A 19,556-nucleotide genomic window follows, 5' to 3' on the forward strand; every position below is an offset into this window, starting at 1 on the left:
TTCTTTGGGCATTTCCGTATCTTTATTCATTTCATTGTCTTTGTTACCTTCTTTCCCAGCTTTCAACTTGTTAGCAAACGATTTCGGGCAGTTCCTGTAGAGGTGGTTCGTTTCTCCACAGAGATTGCACTTTTCTGCCATTGGTACACTCCTCAAAAGTATGTTCATTTGTGGTAGAGTTTGGGTTGTCCTTGATAGTGGATATAACCTCGGTCTTCCCCCAGGACTATCATCGACGGGAGGTGTTTCAGTCCCTGGAAACCCTGAGGGTCTTGCCATTGTTGGATGGGTACCCTCCAGGCACCATTTCAGACACCGTCTTCATCCCTCACCTTCATAGCCTGGCCTTTTACCGAACAGCGAAGCAAGAATTTCTCTAAATTTTTGGTCGAACACCGATTTGTCCGAACTGAGAGGCGTTCGAAAACCGAGGTTCCACTGTACGTGCATATCTTTGTGTTTTAAAATTTTGTAAAATGATGCAATTACTAATTGTAATTGAATATTTTGTTTTCAAATTTTGTAAAATAATGTAATTTCTAATTTTAATGTAATATTTTTAATTATTATTATTATTATTTTTAAATTTAATTTTATTATTATTATTTTTAGACCCGCGAACGTGTAACCGCGAAGTAGTGAGGTCCCACTGTATTATTTGCCCTCATGTTGGTTTTAGATCAGGGGATGGTGTCATAAAAGTCTGTGGTTTGCAGTTATCTGTGGTCTGTGCAGCCCTTTGAGACTCTTTGTGATTAAGGGCTATATAAATAAACATGACTTGACTTTGTATGGAAAAAAGCCAATTTGACGTAGTGTAGGTCATAAATTTGACCACAAGAGGGAGTATGTCACACGTGCATGGTGATGACGCCAAGCCATAATACCATGGGTACGACTTTGTAATGGATAAGGAGACCCGGAAAAGTACTTGGTACCCATGGCGAGGCGAGCTAGAACCATGTGGTTAAAAAGTGCCACAAGTTATCCCTAGATCTAAGGTTCCGAGGGCAGTGGTAGTGGTAGCATCGGGGTTTGGGGCGTCGCGTTCTATCAGAGCGCGTTGTTTCCTGGGTCCCGACCTTCCACCCCTCCTCCCTGCTGCGCACCCCGCAAGGACTAAAGATGCAATACGATTAAAAGATAAAATAAAAAATAAAGTGTGTGGTGTCAGGTCTCTATGGCGCAAAACAGACTTCGGCGGTCTCTAGTGGTAGAGTCTGGAATTTCTTGTAACTAGGATGTGGAACCTAGTATGTCAGGCAAGATCTTTGTTCTAAAGACATCTCATATCTCAAATTTTTCGTATCCCGAGCAACTCATATGTAGACGGTATCACTGCTGTTGGAACGGATATTGGAGGTGTGACCTACTGGTTAAGGAAGGCGAAGAGGTAGCGCATCACCACCAGAGTGGCCCTGGGGACCCCAAGAAGGATCTTTTGGATGCACTGGGCTCGCTCATAGAGGTTCTCGATACCTGCAGACCAAGAATAACCAAATGTTGATCACTCTTTTGCCCCCCCTGGTGCAGTCGCACGCAAACAAATACTGACTAAATGTAGAGCAACACTCACGGACGCAGGCAATGAGGTCATTGAACCTTTCGCTGGGAAAAAGGGAGTTTTCCAGGCCACGGAAATACAACTTCAAGACCCCGGCCACGGAGTTGATGTCATGGTTGCTCTCCTCTTCAATTAGCGGATCGTCACCTGCACGGGAAACCACACGTTAAATATCCCGTAAAGAACCCAATTAGATGACAGGCGAAGCCCTGCTGACCTCTCTCAAAAGAGTTCTTGATGTCGTTGACCTCCACCTGAGAACCGGACACCCTGAATATGCCCTGATGTTGGAGACCTGCAAAGTATGGAAAGCCCTTGGAGCATTTAGTGAGATTATCTTTCTTGGCTTCACTTCTGGTCTGTTTTATTGCCAGTTTACTCAAGCTGTGACACCCCTTGCTTAGTGGGGACTTGCTTACCATGAAGGTTGATGTAGCGGATGCAGCTCTCCACCAGAAGAGGTATGGCTTTAGTTGAGTCCTGTCACAATGGTCATGTTAAGTTCTCTCACGAAAAAATATTCTACCAGACACTTTAGGGTGGAACCTTACCTGATGCTTACTGTGCGAGTTCTTCCGCCCACGACTGTGAGATGAAGATTCACAAAGGAATATTGGTGAACATCATTAAACTTTGAGAAGCGTGATTTGCAAAAATCTTACCTGGTTGTGAGCAGCTCTGCTTTGTAGCCTGGCGGATAGAAATCAAGATAAGTTTGAATAGGCGTAGAACAATTTTTCGAGCATGAAGCTGAATTGCATTTTTGATGAGGTCAAAACGTTGATGTTTTTTTCTGTTGCTCACTTTTCCACAAGTTGCTCTGGCGCAACAAAGATATTTTAGTCACATGCTTAGCACTAAGTGCTATTTTTGACTAGATCGATACTATTGTCTTGGGATTGAACGGTCTTCCCATTTTAACCAGCAATATAAGAAAGGTTGTAAGTCGATTGTAAGATTATACATACATTGTAACCTTCAAATTCGATCCAATTGTGTTTACCCTTTATATGCACTGCTGGATTTTCAAAATACTGTGCAAGGGAAGATATCTTAGTTGTTTTTTTGACATTGTTACACAGTAATCCCTTGGTATAACGCAGTTTACTTTTCACAGTTTTGCTACTGAGATTTGCATTGTGCATCGTTCTGCATTCTAATTAATTTAATAGTCCCCACACTTGTTATGCAATATACATGTATAAACACGATATGCTTACCTTCAGCTATGGCTTTTTTCAAAATGTCATGTTTGGCTTGGAGCTTGGAGACCAGGTTGCTGCCCTCAAGATACTCACGAAATTTCTGAAGGATAAAAAAACAGAATCTCAGTTTCACTTTGTTCCAGTTTGGCCTTTTTGTAACTTTATCTCACAGTGAAGTAGAAGAGTTCCGTCTCCTGTTGGTTCGCTCGCCTTTTGGCCAAGCTGGGTTTGTTCAAGTACCCGTCTGACACACTGGACTTGACGGACTCGGACGACGGACTGTGGGTGAAGCTTTGTGATACGTCGTAATCGTCCAGCACCGTCATGTCCTGAAGGGTGGTCAGTGTAGCACCCCAGGTTTTTTTCACCTAAGGAACAAATCCAGGAATTAGGCACATCCAACCTTCAAGGCAGAGGTGTCAAACTCATTTTAGCTTAGTGGCCACACAGCAGAAAAACAACTCTCACGGGGGCCAGATTAGTAAATCATTAGCATAATAAAGTGCCTTAGCTGTAGGGCTGGGGATCCTTTGGAGGCTTACGATTAAATTACAATTATTCAGGGGTGAAATATTCGATTATAAAACGATAATGGAGGTTATTTTCCCTCAATATTTTTTCCCTTACTAACATTTAATCTCTTGAAGTGTCATTTCCATTACAGTTTATTGAACCCAGGGACACTCATGCAAACTGGTGGAAAGTGACAAAAATGATTTAAATCATTGAAATCATCAAATCTTTTTGATTTTTACTGTTTTTAATGAAAACGTTTACCTGAATATAGGGTTTCAACTGTTAAAATTTCATATCCGTTATTGCAAGCATGTCAAACTCGGTTTGGCTCGGGAGCCAGATCCAGACTTTATATTCTCGGGTGTGCCAGCTTGGTAAAAATGTCAACACCAAATATTTAGCTTTGTTTTTCAGTACTATGCTCTATCATTCATCTTACATTTGTAGCCTACCCTACAAATTATAATCAAAGATGACATGGGATGTTTTCCAAGCCCAACACATATATTCACAAACAATGGAAAACATATTTTCATCTTTGTAATTAAATGTGTTAAAACTTTGCTTTTTTTTAGCAGTTGAGTACATGCAGCTTTCCATCTGAACCAACTCAGCACAAAGATCTCAAACATAAACAAGCTCAAGTGCGGATTATGAATAAAACTCACCTAAATCGTTGTACATACAACATAAATGGTTTTAGCAGTGAATGGGAAATAACATCAGATCAAAGTACTAGGCTGGGCCTACTGAGAAAAATATTTCAAGGTAGGGTTGCACGATTTTGGCAAAAAAAAACAAAAGAAACCCACACAATTTTTCAGACCAGTATCGCGATTTCGATGTGATTTTCGATTTCAAAATAAAAATGAATTTTCTGTGCTATTTTTTATTAACCATAGTGAGTAGTGTTTCCCATAAAACTTTGTGATACCTTTGTGGGTGGTCAGTTTAGAACACGGCTCTCTAACATGCGGCCCGCAGGCCGATTGCAGCCCACAGGGGGATCGTCTGATGCCCACTACCGTAATATGAAAGTTTAAGGGGACAGTTATTTTTTAGCACTTCATTTGTAAAAAAGAACAATATTGATTTAAAAAAATAATCCAAAATGCACAAACTATATGATATATGCTTTTTCAAAAAACACTCTTTACTCGAGAAATTTATTATAGATAGCGTTTGCCAATTGTCAACTGTTTTGCTGCTAAGGGTAACTAAAAACCTCAAAGGGGTTAGGCAAGAAAATGGGAGGTAAAATTTTGCATATTGGTCACTTAAAGTCTTCATAGTTTGTATTCTTCCTCGTTATTGGTCGCACTTCACAAAACAGCAACTTCTAGTGGTCAAATAATACACGATGTCCCTTTAATGTAAGTAAGCACATGCAAATTATGGATTCATTTATACTTTTTCATATGAATTTATCTGTAGTTTCATATTAACCCTTAAAAGGTTTCTTTTTCTTCTTATTTTGTGTCGCAAATTGAAAAAGTATATTTGAGAACAATGGAACCTTTTTAATCACAGGGTTTACGGTGGAAAACCTGATTTGGACTAGTTTCACCCGGACCCTAGCCCCAGAGCAGTGCTAGGAATTAAATGAACAGAACTATTTCAAGGCAGTGGAGTATTTCTGATGCTGCATTGTTCACATTTTTGTTTTGTTTCCCTTTTTTCAACTTTTTACCTAGCGTTTTTCATCATACTTTGCTTATCCTGTTCTTAATTTAGGAAAAAAAGAGTTTTCAAAATGCTATTCATTTTAGGGGTGCTGGGGTTGAATTTATGGGTGCTTGAGCACCCCTGCAAAAAAGCCTGGTTACGCCCATGGGTAAAAGTTCACTGTAGATTGAAAGATAACGCTATCATTCAAGTAATTTCGGTTAAACGTCAGCCCTGCTGCACAATATTGTATTTAACATGAAAACAGATTCTAGCGGAGGGAAGGGGCATTTGTCTATTTAAAAATATATATAATTTTTGATAGAAATGAGTTGGAGACTTGCTTTTTATTTTATATTCAGAAATGAACGGTGGACCAGATTGCCATATGTTTGACATATCTGTAATATAGAAAGGAATTAAATATTCTTTAAACTTGTGCAAAGACGCCCAGGTGCCATTTTTAAATTTTTGTATTTTAAACAGGTAATTTTGAAGTGTAGCGGTTAAGAGAGAAACCCATGCACCTCACGATGAGTGCAATCGTATTGCCTTAAAGAGCACGTCCGTGACTTGTGTTTTAAATTAAACAACATTGGGCGTTTCCTCAAATGTTCTCTAATTTATAAATGGTAGTCAGGAAGATACAGTAACTGTGGGTGGTTTGCTTTGTGAGTGGCTCCTAGTTTTGGCGACATCTAGTGGATATATTTAAAACTGCACCTCGTTGTTTGACATAGTGACGCTTGTTTTTCTCTTGTGCTTCTTTCAGCATCGCCTCACGGCCCGGATCGAACCTGTTGGTGGACCTAATCAAACCAGCGTGCCTTGTGCTTGACTCCCCCCGCAATGAGGGTTGAGGAACATTCTTTGTTCATGCTCATTGGCACTTAACACCTGTAGTTGAACTATTCTCACCTCTTCATTCTCTATTTTGAGTAAAGCCAAACGAGTCTGCAGCTGAGTGAGGCGCAAGGTAAGTTCAGCCTGGACCTGCGGCTGAGAAGCGATCTGGGTCACCTGGCGGGAATTGAACCACGAGCGTCACAAGACCAGATCAGACTACGTCACGTGATCAAAACGAACAGCTCCTGACCGTGTCGCCCATGTGAGCCTGGAAGCTGAAGCGGGGAGGTGGGCAGAAGGCAGTAGGGTAGAGGCCCAGGAGACGTTGGCGGTCACGAGCGGGGTCCAGACCCTCGACGGCACCTTCTAGGACCTCCAGACCGGAGCGCCTGGATGCTTCCAGGCTGAGTTCGGCTGATAAGTACGTCCTCAGGGCCCGGCTAAGACTGGAGTGGTACCCTAGGTCACAGCACTGGGCCCAAACACATAAGACATTACTGCACATGCAAACAAGGGTAGGCTGGGTTTTAAACAAAAGGTTGCAAGTTCTTTGAACCCTTCCTTGCAGATTTTCTTTTTTCCTTTTCGTTGTCATGATTCCCTTTTTCCTTTTCATACATTCCTATATAATTTCACCCGACTACTTTCCTTTCATCTGTCAGTCCATGCTGAATTATTTCATCCTCTCATATCTACCTCAAATTCTTCACTTTTCTTCATTCATTGTTTTTTGCCAACTGTTCTACTTTTAAACCTTTATTCCAACTCATTTTTCTTTTTTTCTCTTTGTTGTCAATGTTTGCTTTTAAGTCAAGTCTTGTTTATTTGTATAGCTCTTTATCACAAGAAGTCTCAAAGGGCTGCACATACTGCAGACTATTACAAGCATATCTTCATTTTTATATTACCACCAATAACTAGCATTCTTCTGCCCAAACTTTTTTGTTTTTCTTCGTCTATTCTTGCTTGAAATAGGTCCCTTTTCTTCTTTTGTTTGTTATTCTTCTCTTTTAAATAGTTCGCCCTTTATTTTTTCTTTCCTTCCTTGTTTCCTTATTATTCTCTTTACTTCCTTCTTTTTTTCTTTTTCACTATCCTTACTGTCTTCATTCATTCCTATTGCCCAACCATCCTCACCTCCTTCTCATCCCTCCCTATTTTTATCCTTCCTTCCCTGCTTCATTTTTCTTTCCTTCCTATTGCCTTACCCCTCCTTCCTTCTTTTTCTTTCCATTTCCTTCCTACGTTCCTTCCCCTTTTCCTTTCCTTCCTATTGCCTTACCCTCCTTCGCTCTTTTTTTTCCCTTCCTTTCTATCGCCTTACCCCTATTGCTAAGTTTGTTTATATTGTCCTTGCTTTCTTCCTTATTTTTCCCTTCTTCCCTTATTTTTGCCTTGCTTCCTCCATTCTTTAATTTTCACCAGTCCTCATTCCTCATTTTTAACCTCCTTTTTTCTCCTTCCTTATTTTGCACCTTCTTTCCTATTGCCCTATGCCTCTTGCTTCGCTTCCTTTCTTTAAATTGCTCCCATTTCCTTCCTTTATTATTTTCCCTTTCCTATTGACCTACCATCCCATTGCCCTACCCTCCTTGCTTGTTTCCCTCCTAAATTGTCCTCATCTTTCTACGTTCATCCCTTCCTGTGATGTATTCTAACCATGCATACTTCATTTCTGCTTTCCTCTAACTGAATCCTTCATCATCCTCGTTTCCCCAAGAACATCTCCAACTTATGTGTGTTTAGCCTATGAACTCACGTCAATGATGTCAGGCAGGTCATGTATGTAGTACTTGAAGACAGAGGCGTTGGTGGCTTCTAAGGTCAGCAAATACTCGTTCCGTGCTTTCAGCGTCTTTACTTTGTTCTCTGAATATTTTGCCTTTCTCTGAAAGAAGCCAAACCGAAGTGTCCATTAGGGGAGAAATACTAAGCAAGGACCTGCGCCCAACTGGCTTCCCTCTGTACCTTTTCACGCATTTTCTCCATCTTACGGGCGGCATTGCGCCTCTGGTGGCGTTCCTCTATCCGCAGCCCGAATACGGGCTCGACTGCACCGCCTGAGCCCAACACACCCTTGGCTCGACTCTCCTGTCGCTCGGCTTCGCGCAGCTTGCTTTCAGCCGTGATGGTCTCCACGTGGTACATATGGTAGGTCTTCATCACCTAGGCGACCCCACATTAACATGTTTGAACAAAAAGCTACTAGTATGGCAACAAATTATTTTCCTTTGCAGAAAAAAATGTTACATGACGTTTTTTTTAACAAGTAAAGGAAAATTTAGATTTAGTTCCTGATAGTAAAGCAGTCCAGGTAGAGTTGCCTGTCCTTGTATGACCTGTCGTTGTAAGTACACATACTTACAAAATAAAATACTTTTATCTGGCATTGGTACTTTCCAGAATTGTCAGTTACAGTAATCCCTCATTTTTCACAACAAGTACGGTCCAAAAATAACCTGTGATAAATCTGTAATGATTGCCCATTGCCCTCACCTGTGCTCTCTCTTTGGCACCAACTGCTCCTCGTTGCTCGATTGGTTAACCTCCTATTTAAGCTCAACGGTTCCTTTCACTTCTTGTCAGTCCATCAGCGAACCTCCGCACATGCAAGGCAAGCAGTATTTGACTCTGGCTCCTTTCTGTCCCATCCTTACCTGTATCCTGCTCGTCTGCCCCTGGCTTCCCGTCTGTCTCCAGCTCCCTGACTTTTTCCTTCCTTCGACCACGCTCCAGTCTCCCCCCTCAGCTACTCAACTCGTTTCTGCCCATCGACCACGTTCCATTGCCTGTCCCGGCTACTAGACTCGTTTCTGCCCATCGACCACACTCCGATCCCGTGAGCTCCCTGCTCCTCCTGCCCTGTGATCGGCGGATTGCTGGCGCCTGCTATCCCATACCTGACTTCTCAGCTTCCACAATAATATGTTGTGAAACGTTACGCATTTGGGTCAACTTTCTGTTCTAGTTCTGACAAAATCCGTGAAAATGTACCCTTTATTTTCTTCCAGTTATTTTATGCAATGAAATACTCTGCAATACCTAAAAATCAAAGAACAAAACCTTTTTACAGCCCCAAGCATTCGTTAAACAAATAAAATCACTTTATATTGTACCTGCAAATATATATTTTTGCATTTTTAGCCAATCAGAATACAATGCATGATAACAAACCTAGAAGCGTCGAGACTCTGAAAAGTGAACCGTGTTATGCCGAGGGATTACGGTATTTACATGCATGTCAACTTGAAATCATTATTGCAGCTGCTGTCGAGCTACTTTTGCTGTAATTTTAAACATGAATTTTCTTACTTTCACCGTTTTCAATTCTGAATAAAATTAAAACAGCAAGCACGCAAGTGAAATCTCACTGCTGCCAGTTGGCGCCAAAGGAGCGGGCACAGGTGATTCACATCAGTAATCATGAAAGATTTATTCAGCACAGATTGGAATTTCTCATCTTAGGGTTTTGCACAGTCTGCTTCTGTTCTCCTTGCAAGGTTAAAATCCACTAATTTATCCTCTTCTTATTTTTAGGGTCTACTCAACTATAAACTTACTAATTATATATCATAGCATTTCAAATTTTGGCGGGATGTTTTCTGAAGAAAAAAGTTCGAGAGATTTGAAATGTAGGATTTCTGTGTTATACTATTGCATTGATTTAGTGATATTGAAATATTAACCAAAAATGTGGGATTTAATATTGCAATGATAATCCTGAAACGCTTCAGACTTTCTAAAATTGCCTTTACGGAGAAATAAACGGAACACCGTCAGCTTTTTCACTGTTTAATTCAGCACAATGAGTACCGGCACTTACGGTGTAGAGCTCGTTGAGAAGCTTCATGAGATCTTCCTGGAGCTGAAAAATGATCTCCTTGCTCTACATAAACAAGGACACACAACGGCATCATTACTGCATGAAGCCACATGATGACGGAGACGATCACTTAAGGTCGTCGCCATGGTGTTGACGATGTCTTTTCTCGTATCAGCGGACCGGATTAATAATGAAAATGATGAACTAAAGCAGGAGGTGGGTGGAGTGCTAGCGTGTTTAATTAGCCACTAAGCCCCAACAGAGCGCTGTAAAACTGACTTTGACTTTTCCATCAGTGGGGAAAAAGTGTGCTTGGCTTAGCACGCAAGTTGAATAAAACATGGAAATGTTTTTTTAATGTAACAAAGAGCACATTGTTTTGGCTTTCAAGTCACTAGGAATTGCATGTGAGTCACTTCCAAGTGCTAAACTTGGGAGTCCAAATTTCCATTATTAAAACAGAATGCATATTGGCCAACAACTTCTTAAAGCAGTGGACGGAAACCTTTTCTGTACCAGCGACCGGTTTAATCTCTGACTATTCTCTCAGCCCAGCCCATTACTAATTCAACTGCACTAATAAATAACAATAAAATAGTAAGCCTAAATCCACTGGGGATCTAGATGACATAGGAAAAGGCATCAGACTTTCTCTTATCATCACACTATTTTTTCCAAAAACATTTGAAGATAAAATTTAACAAAACCGCCAAATCTACTTTATTTCACTGCTTGAAGTTTGATGATTTGATAAAATATATGGAATAATAGCAATGCCAGAGCCTGTGTCACATATCAACAACTGTACCACTTAAAATTTGTCTCTCTTCGGCAGTTACTTAAACCCTTAATGTTCCTAAAAAATTTGCCGAAAATCCCAATCCAAGACATACCTAAAGTACATTTAAGGCTGTCCTTGAACGTTTGGTCTTTTTCGAAGTTTGGTTCCAAACTCAAACAATAGCTCCAAGTGCAACTAACATTGAGTAATCTGAGTAGCAACACACAGAAATACAAAGTTTTTTTTTCCCTCGTCTGAATTTTCATTGCAAATGCCTGCGAATGAGTGTAGCATAGGCAATCAGCTGGAAACCAAGTAAGGTAATGACTTGGAGCCTTGCCTGGTACCTTGTCAAATATGACGATACTCTGAAAAACTAAACATTGTATTTTACACAATGTTCTATGGGTAGGTTTAGGCGTTTCCAAAAGAAGCCATTTGGAGATGACCAGTTTACAACACTGAAACCTTTGCAAATGTGTATTTCACAGTTTTTAGACATAGTGAAAGAGTTGTAAATGCTTGACTTCTCTTTCCACGTCTCTATCACTATTGTGCACACATGTGCGTGAAAATGAATCACTAGTGGCATTTCGCACACTTATTTCAGGGTCTAATTTGAATACAATAGGGACATCTTTATATCGATTTATTCAGAATTTCATTGCCTAAACAATGTGTCAATCATTATTTGAATCGGTCACTATTGGCTAAAGTTATTTGGAGGATGGGGAGGCGTCTTTTTTAGCAATACAGGTTTGCATATACTAATGCTGGCTGTGGGCTGTGTAACAAAGCCTGCAATTTGCCAAAAAAGATGTAAAACAACAGTTCGGAGGCCAACAAAGTAAAGTAAGTAATTTTACTAGCCTGTTTATTTGTGAATGGAAACTATGGAGCTAAACAGCTGGCGACAAGGAACTTCCATCGATGCAGAAATGTTTTTCGGCAGATTTTTTTTTTTTATCTGTCGGCATTATTGTGTACTTTTGTGCTGTTTCTGTGATGAGTACATTTTAAAATGATCAGCATATCTTGAATCCCAAAAGTTTAAGCTTTCCAATGATACCTCGTAAGACGTATTTCCGTGACTGTCTAATGTTAAGGGGTTAGGGTTGTTGAGAGCCATTTTGAACATCATTTTGTCGTCAATAATGGTGCGAGCAGAGTTATTTTGTAAAAATGTCACAAAATTATGCAAATGAGAAGGATACAGAGGTATTTAAGGGAGTGCGTGGAGTGAATGTGTGGAGAGATCCGCCAACCCCTACCGGTCACTTAATCTAATTGCTTTGGGTAGTTGGCTGACCTTTTCAGGTGTTTACAGTTTGTTCTGTGAGTTTTCATCTTAAAGTGTCTCAAAGGTGCACATAGAATGTGCAGATGAGCTACCAAATAAGGGATTCCCTAGAGACTGCCGGACAAAAAGGGGTCTGCTGGTGTAACACCGTGAGTGTAAACTTTGGACCAAACAAGCAGCTTACTGTGTTGCTCCAGCTTTGCATACACTAAAATTGAAAGTAACAGAGGGGATTACTCAGGCCCTTAATTTATCTCCAAACCAGAGGTTCTGAAAAAAGCCATAACTGGCTCATGAGTCATGCGGTCCCAAGCCCTACTTTAAAGTAACAAATGTTTTTCAGTAAGAACTTTTAAATATTTTTTTCCCTACTGTAGCAGCTTAAAAGACACACACCAAAACAGAAAGTCCTCTTGCTATTCATAAGCAATGATGGTGATAATGAAGATGATGAAGATGACGAAGGGGGCAAGCTGACCCTCTTGAGGAGGCGGGCCGAGTCTTCGCTGATGTGCGTGAGGCGGCTGATGACGTTGTTCAAGTAGAGGTCGCTGAGAGTGGCGTGGTCTTTGCTCTCCCTCCTCACCTAAATTTCCACAATGTTTGCTGTAAATTGGACATACTGCAGGAATGAGATCGGAAAGTGGATGCGTCCGCTCACCTGGTTGAGCAGCAGGTACCAGCAGTTGACCGGTGACAGAAGGTTCTGGTCTTTCCTAGAAGAAGCAGACAAAACGTGTTATTTTGCCGTCAGCTTTGTTCGAGGGAACAATCTTAGAGTTGGCGGCGGTGGGTATGGGTACTTGTACTGCTGGTGGTCTTTGGTGCTGCGGGTCTTGGCCATGAATCTCTCAGCCAGCTTCTCCAGGTTGCGCGAGTACTCGGTCTCAATCTCAGCCTTCTTGCGGAAGAAGTCCTGCAGGTCCTGGAGGAGCTGGACGCGCATCTCAGTCTGCTGTTCCAGGCAGCGCTGCTGCTCCACCAGCTGGGATCGCACATCTGACCGCCCAAAGGAGACATTTTGTTTTCAGAAATTCTCATTTGGGGTTCCACATCTTTCTAAAGACGCTCGGGTGGAAAATGAGACAAACATTTGCTGACTACTTGAATCAAATTGATAAAAGCTTCCATCACAAAGAACAGCGGTCCCCAAATTACAGTCCAAAAGCATACGGCTTGCCTCCACATTTGGTTCAGCCCCGTGAACAATGCTAGGGAGCATGTTGTCGCACATTCTTTTTCTTGCCTGAAAAGGCAAAGTACGCATATTTGTCTTTTCAAATTTGAAGCCAGGTTGTTGCAGTTAGGCACCTGTAAAGTAGGCTTAAACATATTTGCTCATTTCTAATTAGTTGATGTTTCTTTTGGCTGTCTCTTAGTTTTTCCGTCTTTGTTTAAAGGTGTTGGATGCTTCTCCATGGGAGTGGTCTTTTGTCTCTGTTTCAACATACCAGTACTTTTCCTATGTCTTGTGGTTTCAATAAAACACAGAGGCAGACGGGGGGTGACCAAGAGTGAGTGAGTGAGTGTGGACAAGCAAGTTGCTTGTCCTTTCTGCTACTCTCCCCGCTGCAGCTGGTAAAAACATAAAAAGTCTTTGCCTGATTTTTCTTCTACAGATTTATAGCTCTCCCACACGTCAGTGGTCTGCTACTTAGACCCCACAGCACCGACTTCTTACCACTAGGTCACCAGTAATGTAGATGACGTTTGATAGGAAATTGGGTTTTGGGGGTTCAGTGCTCCGACAACTAAGCTGAACTTGGACCTGTTAAATCCCTAAGTTGTATTTGGTTATAATTTATTTCATAAATAATGTTGATAACTTTTTTTCTGACTTTTGTTCCAAGAAGAATATAGAATGGGTTATTTTTTTATTTTAATAAAAGTGTAATTATTTATTTTCATACTTATTTTCTGTAAATAATCCGGACGAGTTATTTGATTGTGGATTTCTGGAAAAAAGCAACATTGTTTACATTTTGGTTTGCGGCCCGTTGCAGCAGGGTAGTATCTTTTCATTATTTTATTTAAATTTCTGGTGTTGCCACAGTAGCAAGCCAGGCAAAGGGTTGCTAGAAGTGTGCCATTCAGGCACACATCCACGCTTTAACTTAGAGAGTTGACGAGGGCGCTGAGTGAGAGAGAGAAGATCCCGAGTCTACCGAAGCCTTTTCCTGCTCTGAGCGAAGATTTCTAGTTTTTTAGCTTTTAAGTTTTTAAGATCTATGTAAAACGCTGGCAGGTATTATGTGTGGAACGCTCAGAACCAAACCCTTTTTGTCTGGTCGCAGAGAGTTGAAAAATGTTGAATTTGGGGACAAAGGGACGCTCGTCAACGTCACATTATACCCTCCCGTCTAATCACAGAGCGTTTGTGGAAGGGGCAAACACTCAAGTGCACGCTGTAGGGATTTAATCCGGCCCGCGAGACAACGCTGAGAGAAGTGCAAGAGAAAAATGAGCTGCAGGTTGAAATATGTCCTCTTGATGTTGCCAAAGCCAGGTGCCTCTCACAAACGCTGTACATCTATTTCTCTCTCTCTCCCTCTCTCTCACACGCTATCACTCTCTCTTCCTCCTTTTTTTCTCACTCTCTATCTCTCTGTCTTTCACTTTCTGTCTCTCTTTTTCTCATTCTTTGTTCCGCTTTGTCTCTTTCTCTCTCTGTCTTTTTACCTTCTTTGTCTTTCTCTTGTCATTATGACTGATTAGTTTCACCTGTGCCTGCTCGTTGGGCGCCAGCCGCTGCGGGCTTCCTGATTGGTTCCCCGTCCTACTTAAGCTCAGTCCTTTCACCCGCTTGTTGTCAGTTTGTCAACGAACCTGTTTCTACAAGGCAAGCACTTTGACTCTTACTCCCGTCGGTCCCGCTTTTTGCACACATTTTCCACCCGCCCGTTCCTGATTTCCCCGTTTGTTTCCGGCTACGACCTGTTTTTTTTACCCTGACCATGTTTTGGTCTCCCGTCCCGGCTTACGACCCGTTTTTCATCCCAACCATGTTTTTGCTCTCCTGTCCTGGCTATCGACCTGTTTATCCTGTCCTCAACACCATGATCTCCCGCTCCTGGTGATCCACTTCCGCATTCAGAACACGTTCCGATTCTGTGAGCGGCTTGCTTCCCGTGTCCAGCTAGCACTGGATCGTGGGCGCTGCCTTTCAATCTGAATAAACTTGTGGTTAATGTTACGCATCTGGGTCCTAATTCCGTTCTGGTCATGACATCTCTTCCTCTTTTCCTTTTCTCTCTTTTATCCCTGTTTCTCCCTTTCTATTTCTCTCCTTCTCTCTTTCTATTTCTCTGGATTTCTTTCTCTCTCTTTTTCTTCCCCCTCTCACTATTTCTCTTTTTATCTCTTCTTTCTCACACTCTCTCTCTATCTTTCTCCCTTTTTTGTCCCACCATCTCTATTTTTCTCTCCCTTTCTTATTTCTTTTCCCTTTTTTTCATTCTCTCTAATCTACTAGTCCATGCCGCGAGAGAATGTTCGTTCTATTGTTAAAATGAGTTTGACACCCCTGGTGTTCACACCATCTTCTATCTCTTTTAGTATGTGTCTCTGTAATTGTGTACTGTAATTTGTAACTACATAGTTGCTTTCAGTGTAACATACTAGTTTTGTGTGTAATAGAATTAATAAAATAGAGTAATAGAATTACTTTTTAAATGAAGTACCTAGTAACGGTAACTACACTGCTTGTTACTGATCCAACCTGTCCATTTTCAGGAGTCACCTTGGACCACATCTCATTACACGAACACACAAAAACACACAAACAGCGATCCTCCGGTTGGTGCTGTGATGCCAGCAGCACGCTTGGCTGCTCGGGATGCATCCGTCTCAAACAGCAGGCGAAGACAGAATACACAATCGAACTCCCACACGCATACACACAAAAACACACGCAGACACACAAAACCCACACACCGAATCCTCCGGGAGCCTCTCCACTTGCTACCTGTTGCCAAGGCAACCACTCAGTGTGTGAAGCATGTGACGGCGAAGGTGATGGCGAGGGAATGCGATCTGCCGCATCTGCGTTTTCACTTCGGATCATTTCAATATGAATATCAACGAGGTGCAGTGGTGGGGATAGCTGTTCTTGTGCAAGCCCTGCAGTTCTGAGGTCCGTGGTTTAAATCCGGCTTCTGGTTTGCCTTGGAAACAATCCCCCCCTCCCCTAACTTGCTGGACCCCTTCCTTTGCTGTCTATTGCGTCCATAAGACCATCCATCAATGACCAAGCCCTCTTTGAATCCAGGCTAAAAACACACTATTTATTGTTTTTATTGTCTTTATTTTTTGTTTGGTTTTTACTTCTTGCTTCTCTGTTTTTACTGCACAGTACTTTGATACATCAATACATACATACATTTACATATATCTACACGTCTTCTAAATACCATCCAACAATCTGCAACACTTTTCATTTTGATAGCGGTCTGACAAGCCCACCCCAAAGGAGATGGTCCCCATTTCTGATTGGTCGCCAATGTAGCAGCTCATTCGCGCCACTAAATATGTGTTGACCTTCTGTCGTACTGTGGGTAGCCATGACAACCGGCAGGCTTTTTTTTCTTGGGGAATATTATACTACCAATATTACAGGGACGCTGGGTAATACTTGTCCACTGGATTAGGTTGTGCCTGTATTGTGTGGTACAACAGAGAATGAGTACTGAAAGGCACAAGGAAGTATACAATGTGACCGAACCTCACCATTTTTCTCTATTTTTGATTTGCCCAGCCTATTCTCTATTTTTTTTTGGGGTACCCATCGAACAAGTTGGCAGAAAATCATGTCAGCTTCCTCCATGTGATGCTCACATTACGTAAAATAAAATAGAATTATCAACATTAAAGTAATTTTATATATATATATGTATTCGTATACTTATATTTTTAGCTGATTATTTAAATCAATATTTTCCCAATGAGTGACGTTTTTTACCACTAGGAGGCGCCAAATCATGCACACAGTCCCTTTTTAATTGATTCTCACATTTACTGCACTGGAATTCACAAGAAAAGTTAAAAAGCTGAATGCAGTGATTCTTCACATATCACTGTGAAAAGCATATGTCTTATATTTCTTTAAAATCCAAATGTGATAAATTTACAATTTAAACATACATGTTTTTTTTACTTATTATTAACTCAAATAAAGTAAATTCTTAAGTAAATTCTTCTTCTTCTCAAATAACCAGTTGAATTTGGTATTTCTTCGCGTACAAGAGAGCTATTTCTTATATTTCTTGAAAATTAAAAATCGATTAGTTTACAAATTCCATATTCATTATGTATTCCTATTTACTAATCCAATAACAGGTTGACTATTAAAAAGTAACAATAACGGAGCTTCCATTTACCGAAAAACTGTCAGAACCCGAACAGACGGTGGACCCCGACGCGTAACGTTTTCACCCAAGCTTTGTTTTACAGGAAGAGGGGCAGTCATCCGAGGAACACAAACGCCAGCGATTCGGCGATTGCTGGGCAATAGAGATCGAAATCGGTCAGGACGGATGGGATCGATACAGGACACACGAGTAGATACCGAACAGGACGGAACAGACGTGATTGATACACAAGCAAGATACAGGACAGGACGGGACCGACGGGACTGATACTGGATACTGGAGCAAGATACCGGACGGGACAGACGGGATCGAGAACGGATACTGGAGCAACATACCGGACAGGACGAGACAAACGGGATCGATACCGGATACTGAAGACTGGAGCAACATACCGGACAGGACGAGACTGATGGGATTGATTTCAGATACTGGAGACTGGAGCAATATACTGGAGGATACGGGAGCACGATACTGGACAGGACGAGACAGGCGGGATCGATACCAGATAATGGAGACTGGAGCTAGATACCGGACAAGGGGGAGACAGCCGGGATCTATATTGGATACTGGAGACTAGAGCAAGATACTGGGAAGGACGAGACAAGCGGTATCGTAACCCGATACTGGATACACGAGCAGGATACCAGACAGAGTCAAAATACACGCCTTGCAAGTGCACAGGTCCGTTGACGGACTGCCCCGGAGCGAATAAGAGGACTGAGTTTAAACAGGAGGGAAGCCAATCAGGTAACGAGCCGCAGCTGGCGCCAAGCGGGCGGGCCCAAGTGAGGGCAATGGGAAACTGTGACAAAAATTTCAAAATGAATACAGATGTTCATTTTTTTGAGCTGTGCTGTTTTTAGGTTAAAGATACTTCTTAAACAATGTTCTTGACTTGGGATATTGATTGATTCTTTAAGATAGCAGAGCTTGTTTTAAGATGCACTGGAAATGTATTAAACTAGCCATTGTATTTAAACCAAGAGCACCATCTAGATGAGTAAAATACAGATTGCTCGATTTTTTTTTCTCCCCCGTAGTTTTAATAGAAAATGCGCATTTTGTAATTTGCTATAAACTGGCGTGGTAGACTACGGAAGATTTGTAGTGTTTGGTAGCTCCGCAACAAGTAATCAGTATTATCCATCACAGGAGATGGCCATTTTGACACTTGTTGTGTCCATTTCATATTCACCAAGCTCAGCTTCAGAACACAAGTCAGCCATGATTGTTCGTTAATTAAGCCCTAAGCAGATTGAAAATTGACTTGTCAATACTTAGAGTCAAAATGTTAAGTAAATCATTTCATGTATGTCACAATAAACAATTGAGTGATTTCTTCGTGTCAGTGCTGTGATATGTAATAGGGGGAATGATAAGTAAATCAGTTTTTCTGTTTTCACTATCGGACAACTACAAACAGGCACGTAACTGTGTCAGGGGTTGAAAAGGTAAGAAAGGTGTGGAGGAAATACTGTTTTTTGTGTGTATAACACGCACCTCTAATTTTTATTTAGAAGAATCAGTGTAAAATTTTGTTTTACTTTTTCTATGCGAAGACTAAGCATTGTAAGCGACAAATATTGAATACATGGAGCCATGGTTAAAATCATTTAATGACAGTGTATCCTATGAATGATGAGGAGCGAATGTTGAAGAGGATCTACAGAGCAGAAGTAAATGGAAGGAGACCAAGAGGAAGGCCGCGATTGACGTGGATGGATGGTGTTATGAGTACACTGCAGGAAAGCGGTCTAAATATAGTGGAAGATAGAGCTCTTGTTGGTGATAGGAATGAGTGAAGAGGTGTTGTAAAAGGATAGTGGGATGTTTAGACATGTTCTAAGGGATAGGCAGGGCACCCGTATGATGCAGCAGGGGTAAACCAGTGAAAGGTGTCGGGCCCTGCTGTTAAACAGAAGAGTGTGTGGCCACTTTCCTGTGTTCCGTTTCATCTGGAGGGACAAAAGCATGACCAACTTGGGTACCGAGGTGCATGAAACATGAAATATACAACAAACTAATTTATTGAGCTTCAAAGTCCGATTCATCATCAGATACACCAAAGAATTGCTTCCCTCATCGTGCTTTTTCGCATTTATCTCTTTCAGGACCACTTTCTGTTTTCTCAATTCTTCAACATTTGTCTCTGGTACTATGAATAAAAATAGAAAGAGAATGTGATTACATCTAATGCTATATCACTGGTGGTCTAGTGGTTAGGATATGCCCCAGGTTCAACCCCCTGGTCAGCGATACGTTTTGATAATCCATCATTACACACATATACCACAGAATCTTGTGTATTTTGTGCACTCAAACTCTTTCAGGTAAAAAAAACGCTAACTACACTGGTTTTAATTCAAACGCACCTCTGAAAATACATTTTCTCTTTGGATCCACACAATTCACTTAGATCACACTTTTTCACTTCAAAATGGTGAATTTTGCCAAAAGCTGAGATTTTCATAATAATAATAATAATAATAA

General features: G+C 41.3%; 1 protein-coding gene across 1 annotated transcript in view; it reads right to left on the reverse strand.

The window, feature by feature from the left end:
• Nucleotides 1-19,556, reverse strand: part of srgap1b (SLIT-ROBO Rho GTPase activating protein 1b) — a 41,117-nt gene that overhangs the window by 13,816 nt on the left and 7,745 nt on the right. The window contains exons 2-17 of the mRNA XM_088348459.1: nucleotides 12,504-12,699; nucleotides 12,362-12,416; nucleotides 12,179-12,286; nucleotides 9,620-9,682; nucleotides 7,765-7,962; nucleotides 7,556-7,684; nucleotides 6,047-6,268; nucleotides 5,869-5,970; nucleotides 2,940-3,137; nucleotides 2,785-2,869; nucleotides 2,227-2,254; nucleotides 2,116-2,149; nucleotides 1,984-2,044; nucleotides 1,782-1,859; nucleotides 1,577-1,711; nucleotides 1,374-1,479 (exon numbers count right to left, since the gene is read on the reverse strand). Coding sequence (XP_088204585.1) covers nucleotides 1,374-1,479; nucleotides 1,577-1,711; nucleotides 1,782-1,859; nucleotides 1,984-2,044; nucleotides 2,116-2,149; nucleotides 2,227-2,254; nucleotides 2,785-2,869; nucleotides 2,940-3,137; nucleotides 5,869-5,970; nucleotides 6,047-6,268; nucleotides 7,556-7,684; nucleotides 7,765-7,962; nucleotides 9,620-9,682; nucleotides 12,179-12,286; nucleotides 12,362-12,416; nucleotides 12,504-12,699 — 1,798 coding nt within the window. The remainder of the gene's footprint in view (nucleotides 1-1,373; nucleotides 1,480-1,576; nucleotides 1,712-1,781; nucleotides 1,860-1,983; nucleotides 2,045-2,115; nucleotides 2,150-2,226; nucleotides 2,255-2,784; nucleotides 2,870-2,939; nucleotides 3,138-5,868; nucleotides 5,971-6,046; nucleotides 6,269-7,555; nucleotides 7,685-7,764; nucleotides 7,963-9,619; nucleotides 9,683-12,178; nucleotides 12,287-12,361; nucleotides 12,417-12,503; nucleotides 12,700-19,556) is intronic.

Source organism: Urocampus carinirostris, chromosome 11 (genome assembly GCF_059441175.1).
Source record: "Urocampus carinirostris isolate Australia breed hairy pipefish chromosome 11, RoL_Ucar_1.0, whole genome shotgun sequence".
Classification (NCBI taxonomy): domain Eukaryota; kingdom Metazoa; phylum Chordata; class Actinopteri; order Syngnathiformes; family Syngnathidae; genus Urocampus; species Urocampus carinirostris.